Source organism: Eucalyptus grandis, chromosome 3, assembly GCF_016545825.1.
Source record: "Eucalyptus grandis isolate ANBG69807.140 chromosome 3, ASM1654582v1, whole genome shotgun sequence".
Taxonomy (NCBI): domain Eukaryota; kingdom Viridiplantae; phylum Streptophyta; class Magnoliopsida; order Myrtales; family Myrtaceae; genus Eucalyptus; species Eucalyptus grandis.
This window is the reverse complement of record NC_052614.1, coordinates 43,318,370-43,325,885: the sequence shown is the minus strand read 5'-3', so window position 1 is coordinate 43,325,885 and position 7,516 is coordinate 43,318,370. Positions and strand designations below refer to the sequence as shown.

The following is a 7,516-nucleotide window of genomic DNA, read 5'->3' as shown; positions in this document are numbered from 1 at the left end:
ACAGAAACTATGAGTCGCTGATATCTTGGTCCAATGGAGGCTTTTAGTCACTTGATTATTTTCCCAGCCGTGCTGATAAACACTTATGTCAATCAAATATGCGCTTCTTCTGCAGACAGAATTCTGCAGACAGTGTCCTCTGGGAATGAAACAACGGATCCATTCAACACTTATTCAGTTCACTCTCCACTGCAAGCAAATTAAGAACCTGTGATACAGGAAAGGACGCGATCTCATGTATTTCACATTATTCCAATCGGTACCATTGAACCCACAACATAAGCTCATTTATTTCAATTCCTTCTCACTTAGTGATTTTCACGTGCTTTAAGTTCAGAAACAAGAAGAAGCGCTAGAAATTCAAACAAGAAGAGAGCCCCTCATTACAGTTACAGCTTTCCCGCGCAATGACACTCTCTGGTTCTGCTCGTCCAAGTGCACCTTCACTACTCCACCTCTGGGCGATGCCTGCAAGACGTGAAAATGATGATGCCATCGAAAATCATTCATTTACATACCATTTGAGAGACGAGAGAAGCAAAAGACATGGGCATTCACAAGGGCAGAGACATGGGCACAAGCATGTGTGGATGAACACAGAGAGAGAGAGAGAGAGAGAGAGATTACAGCATAGGCAACGAGATCCTTTTTCCCCAGCTTTTCACTCCAATAAGGTGCCAAAGCACAATGTGCACTGCCACATACATGATCCTGGAAAGTAGATCATTCATTCAGAGGTTTGCGGTAAGAGCATAAAATTGGTTGATAGAACACAGCTTTCGACATATGACCAGTGAATCGGACAATTGAATAACTAATTATGATTGATACTTTAAGAAACTTTCCAATGTATGAACTTTAATACCTCATTCAGTCCAAGTTTTGGGTAAAAGAATCGACTGACAAAATCGAATCCCGAGTCTGGCTGAGCTGATCCTGTGATGATAATACCCCTCCCAGGACATCTCTGTATCTCCTCAAACTGGGGCTGAATTTCTTCAACTTCTTTCCCCGACGGGATAACAATCTGCGAAAATAAGCAGAAGAAAGTAGAAATGAAGGAATTAAATACTCTCTTCCTAATGAAAATCAGCTCAATGCCAGCTGCTGCTGTACAAATCCTGGAATCAACAGAATGAAAACGATTGCCTCAAAGAGGAAGCAAGGGGTTCAATGTACTCAAAACAGTATTTATGGGGAAAAGAAAAGATCAGGTCGCAGTTGAGGAATTACGAAATGGTCGCCCTTTGCTGTCTTCTTGATTTCAACAATGGAAGTGCCATTGAGAACTTTGGAGACACATGAAATCCGCTCGGCATCATCTTCAGCGATCGGGACTACAGGAAAATCCAATTCAATCCATACCCCGGGCAAATCACCATCTTGAACCTTCAAAATGTGGGATGACTTCGTTTCGGGAACCCTTTTGGCAGTCAGAATTCCGGATAATGTCATAAACTCGATGGTGTCAGAATCTACCATCCCAGATGTGAAGAGAGTGTGCGCAGCAGCTAGAGTCGCATGACCGCAGAGATCAAACTGAAAGGTCAAGTTTGTGATTAGATAATATGAACACAGAGGTTAACCTAAAAGGAGATTCGTATTTATATGGTATCCAGGTGCCACCATCCAATGATTTGCATGAAAATTGCGAAAATTCAACTTGATATTGACGAGTAAAGGGAGCTATCCAATTGTTTCGATCCCAATCAGATCGATAAACGACTCAGAAAACTGGAGAACGATGCGTTTATTCCGCGCTCAAAGACGCTAGAATCCACCAATACACTTAAACAGCCTAATCTCATGTGAGCGAGCCGATCTTCTTCATGCTGTTACCAATCTCATACAAAGAATTAATTACTGAAAAAGGGGAAAGAAGACTTTCCAAGCAGCAGAAATTTATTGTGTGCCTGAAAATATGGATATTTTTTCCCATATTGATTACTCAATATGCGCCAAGAAACTTTAAGTCAAAAAATGACTAAAAACATTTTTTTTCCCACATAAGTAATCTACATACTTTTATGAAATTACAATTTTTTTAATAGTTTGTAAAACTTACTAATTTTCATTTGCATAAGCTACCAATCGTCTAAGTTTACTAACTCTTGTATAAAATTACCAATCCACGTTGAAGTGACTTCCCAAACTTTTGTTGGATTAAATTACCAACTTTGTGACTTCCCAACTTCTCCGAACTTTTGTCAAATTATTCTGACAAAAAAGAAAAACACTTTTGTCATATTAAATTAGCAACTAATATTCGAATGCTGACTCTCATATGAGTAACTTATCAACATTTAATAGTTTTCTTCTAACATATTTTTGTATTGAGCTATGAATTTTCGTTTGCCATATTTTTTTAATTTGCCAAAAAGATTTCCAATCCATTGGGGAAAACAATACTATATTCAGGCAATAATTTTTGGAAAGCTAAACAAGTGAAAACATATACAGTCACGTGCTTTTGGGCAATGAGGGAGGGACCATCCAGGCGTTTGAAAAGTACCGAGCAAGTCCATCATGCTGATAAGCGGACAGAGATTCGGAACTCACCTCGGTGACGGGAGAGAACCATCTGAGGCGGAACCTCGGGCTCGAGTCCTCCGTCCCCGAGGCAGCTACTTTAGTCAGGAAGCAAGTTATGGAGATGTTGAACTCCCTGGCCACTGCCTGTAGCCACTCCACGTCCTTCTCTTCATCCTCCTCCAGGAAGCACACCGCCGCGGGGTTCCCCTTGAACACGGTCTCAGTGAATGCGTCGACCTGCAAAAGGGATCGACAATGAGCTACGGACGAGTAAACGATGCCACCTCAATCCCGGAAGAGCTGATCTTCACGACCACAACCGTAAGCCTCACGTTCAATCGACGTTCATCTCTATAGACTGACAGAAACCATATGAGAGAGAGAGAGAGAGAGAGAGAGAGAGAGAGAGAGAGAGAAGATATGTCGATACCACTACGTAGTGCACGAGCTTCTTTGCCATGGGAGAAAGAGCGAGAGCGAGAGCTGGAGGTGCGAGCCCAAGCAAGGAGATGAGAGGAAGACGGGAGGAGAAGATCGAAAGATCGACCAACACCGAGTCCCAGCTGAAAGTCAACCTCCAGCCTCCCCGCTGTGATGGTGGGGACGCCTTGCATGGGTCCTCCCAGCTAGCCAACCGCGGGCCCACCGTAGATCAGGTGAGGTCCATGTGAATCTGGCTTCGGTCGATCAACGGCGCATGTGAATTGGGCTCGCGTGTACTCGCAACAGGCGATAGTCTCTCTTGCCAATCGAGGCCGGAGAAAATCAGCTAAACGACGGGAAGCCAAACAACCACCGCGGACCTCCCACGTGGTTACTGTGCCTGCGCGTACCACTTTACTTTCCTCTATTTTACTACTTTGTCCCGACGTATGTTAGGAATCTCTAGACTTTTAACTCAAATAAGGGATGAGATGTGTACTGTGTAGCGACCATGCATCTGATTCGTATAATTGTGGAGCCCAGTCGACCAAAGTATGTTCTAACTAGTGACAAGACAACTTGGGACAAGGATGACTCCTTTCTTTCATGTGAGGACACTGAATTTTTGTTGCATATGCAATTTGACATCTAAAATTTTGTCTACTTTATCGATTTGATCAATAAAAAATCGAAAAATATTCATATTATATTTATGTTAAAAGAGAGTAATAAAGGCATTGGAGGCCTTTAAAATGTTTCAAATTGTTCAATAAGATCTTTTAACATTTTCTTGTGAGCACTAAGATCCCTAAATATTATGTTTTTATTTCTAATTCATTCTATCCTAACATTGCTGTTAAAATACTGTTAAGTGTCTTGCTAGCATCCCATGTCACATCCTATTTGGCCAACATAATCTTGAAAAGCAAAACAAGTACTTTTTTATGATAAAAGATAAGGGCTTGAATAAAAAAATGAAAATCTGAAAGAAGAACAATAAGAAAGCTTGGGAGGAAGAAGACCATTGAATCGCAAAAAAGTTGAGCAACCTGAAGTAAAATAGTGGGAGGAAGAAGACCACTAATTGAGAGATTTACGTAATTCAATCCCAATGTCGATACCTATTTCACAAGGAAAGTCGGAAGTAAATAATCCACGAATCAATCGGACAAGTATAGAGTTACAATTACTCACACATTTCACTTGAGTGTTGCCTATTATCCAAACCCATAATCTTTAGCCTCACATAGAATTATCTCACTGCTCAAAATACTTACGTTTTCACAAAGAAAATGCCATATCATTTGCACAAATCATCATTCGAAACTTCCTTATGAGCAGCTCAAAGAAATCCCCTACTGTATTGTATGGCTATGGCCGATGGAGACAATAAGGGCGTGTTTGGTAATGCTCCTGTTATCGGGAGCAATTTCTTATCGAAATTATTCTTTTTTATTTTGTTCACGAGAAGAATTTCTAAGCATTTTAAGCCTTTTGGTAAGTGTCCAAAATTTCAATTCCCGAATAAAATTGCATTTGGTATCGTGCTCAAAATTTCTACTCCAAATCATTTTTAAAATTTTTAAATAATTTTATTACTTTTTTTCCTTTTTATTTATTTTTTCTTCTTTTCTTTTTTTCCTTTCTTTCTCCTATTCTTCTTCTTCAAGTGGTCGATTGCTGGCCTTGGGATGATCGGCGACCGGCCGACGAGGGCCGACGACCTCACCGGAGCATCGCTGGCCGAGCCTCGCGATGAGGGGCTAGGCGAGGCCGCCCGGTCACCGGTGAGATTGGGTGAGCCTCACCGGTGGTTGGGCTTGCCTCCGGCGAGCTCACGGACCTCGCCCTAGCCTAGCAAGCCTCGGCGAGCTCACGCACCGATTGCCAACGACCGATGCCGGTGGGCGACGGATGGCGGATGGCGGCGGACGGCAATTGCGGCGATGGTAGTAGATGAAGAAGAAGGAAAAAAAAGAAGAGAAAATATGGGCTTGATTTTAGAATTGTTCCGAGAACAAGAATCAACTTTTTTTTTCTTTTTATTCTTGATTTTATTCCAAATCTACTTTCGGGAACAAAAAAATAGAAATTTGTCCCCAGGAATAAAATTTTACCAAACACGATTATGTTCCAAAACTATTCCTAGGAACAAAATAATAGAAAATTTTATTATTTGGTCAGTTACCAAATAGGGCCTAAAAGCAAAACTTCCATGCTTGTATTTCTCTTTTCCCTTAAAAAAAAAAATCCTCCGACCTCAAGTAACCCTCTAACCCACTACTCTCTCTCTCTCTACTCCTTTAATGTATGAAAAATTTCTAGCCTTGATCGGTCAAAACCTTGAGTAATAAGTCGCCAACAACTTTTCTTGTTTAAGTTCTCTTCTTTATTTGAATCCACCGCCCAAGTAAATTCAAGATTATCTTTTGAAAGAAAGGCAAGAAAAATCAAAGTCCAATTAGGACTCTTTCTCTTACACCTCATCTAATATAGAGCGGTCTATATCCTCCAATTGGATGGGGTCTCATACATGGCTCAAATTCAAGATATTAATTTAATAGTTATCATTAAATAATATAGTGTGTTCCCTTTATTCTTCTTCTTGTCTTTACTCTTTCTACCAATTTTTGCCAGAGAAGTAACCTTTAAATTTCGGTTGATGGGGGTTCACTGAAAGAAAACGAGCTTTAAGATTATAAAAAAAAATTTCAAAAAAATGTGTCTATCTGGATTGACCGAGACACACTAGAAATAAACTACATTATTTATTAAGCAAAGTAAATGTACCAAACACGGAACTTACTTTTTAGTGAGTGATTCGACAATTATCAATTGTGTATTGAAAGAAACTAATAATGTAATATAATATAATCCTATTCCTTATTATCTAATTAATACTTGCTACATCACTTGATAAGAAAATTTTAATAAGATGTCTTAGAATATCCGACATTTTTCGTATTTAATCTATCATTTCTAGGTCCGTGTATGACATTAGTGCAATTCAAGAGTCCTTTGTCCAGGTAATTTCATATGCTATATGATTTGCGAAGTTTGTTCATCACCTACTCCGTTTATGTGGAAACTGAAAGATCAACCTTGTATGATAAAAAGTATTAATTATACCATCGGATGTATTCAAGTTGGTCTCGCGCTTGTATTCCCATATCTAGTGACCTTGCTCGTGTCGATTAGTCTTCTAACTTGGCTTGGGAATGGGCTTTGGGCTTCTAGTACTACAGTGGTGTCCCGAATCTCGGGTCGCCTACCTTTATAGTGTTGAGTACAGAGGCTCGTCCTCACCTAAATTGAACATTTTGTGATGGGTGCGATACTTTCTTAAGGTAACATCAAGTGGGTATAGTCACCGCTACTCGCCCCTCCTTGTCCTCTTGGTTCGGCAAAAACAAAAAAGAAGTATCGAATAATTTTTCTAATGTGCATCGACAATTGCTCTTTCTACATCTTTTGGTTTTTAGCAAGCGCCTTTCGGCGCTCGTTAACCCGATCCATTTCCAAATATGCCTTGATTTCCTAAAGATAAATAGCATGCCTGTGATTTTGGTCTTAGTCACTATTCGGGAAATCATGAGAGAAGCAACAATGCAATCCGTGCAATAGCACTTAATGTGTTTTAAATGTGACTGTTTTTATACGGGACAATTATAGAAAAATGTTATAAATCTATTACGTTTGTGTGAATTCAATCATAAACCTTCAATTATACTAATTTAGTTCTAAATATTTTCAAGTTTTGTCAGTTAAGTTCATCGAGTCAATTTTGATAGAGAATTACTGACATAGACACTAACCATCCTATATAGCACGATTGGCACAGACCTAAACATTTTTAAATGATATTTTCATTTTTTTGAATTTTTTATAGTTTTTATGGTTTTTTTTTTTTAAATTATTTTACTTTACCTTACTTTTCTTTTTCTTTTTTGACCGAGGGCCGACAACCCTTGTTGGCATTGGGTGAGGGCGTTGCAGTGCTTATCTGCTCTGGGCAAGGGCCACGACCTCCTCATTGGCCACTATGTGAGGGCTCGTGGGCCCTCATTGTGGCAGGTGAGGGCTAGGCAAGGGTTGAGACGTCCTCATCGGCCAAACCGAGGGTGTGCGGTCCTCGCCCTTGTGGTTAGTGAGAATTGGCTAGAGACTCTTGTGGCCCTAAGTCCCCCCCCCAAAAAAAAAAAAAAAAGAAAACATAACGAAAAGAAAAAAAAAAAAACTGATATAATTCAAAATATTTTTTAAAAATTATTAAAAGTCGAATTAGAAACAAGGGAAAGAAAAGGGGCTCATTGAGAAAGAAGAAAGATGGAAGGGGAAAATTGTGGCATCCGAAAATTTTGACAACCCTTGGATATGTGACGGCCGCTAATCGATCGATGGAGGTATCGTTGGACTGTGTCATCGATATCATGTATGGACATTGTTTTGTTACCACCATCGGACCGATGAGTCACGATTAGAAATGGTTCGACCGTGAGTGAGTTATAGCTTCATTCCTATGTACCATTACTAGCAAGGTCGAGGTTTATTCCGAGTAACG

General features: G+C 39.9%; 1 protein-coding gene across 1 annotated transcript; it reads right to left on the bottom strand.

Moving 5' to 3' along the window:
• Nucleotides 1–214: 214 nt before the first annotated feature.
• On the bottom strand, nucleotides 215–3,119 carry LOC120291334 (uncharacterized isomerase BH0283-like). Its single transcript, XM_039308562.1, has 6 exons — nucleotides 2,963–3,119; nucleotides 2,560–2,769; nucleotides 1,234–1,539; nucleotides 866–1,027; nucleotides 628–711; nucleotides 215–468 (listed from the first exon to the last, which is right to left on the bottom strand). Exons 1-6 carry the CDS (start codon nucleotides 2,990–2,992, stop codon nucleotides 361–363), a joined length of 900 nt encoding a protein of 299 aa, XP_039164496.1. The 5' UTR covers nucleotides 2,993–3,119; the 3' UTR covers nucleotides 215–360.
• Nucleotides 3,120–7,516: the final 4,397 nt, after the last annotated feature.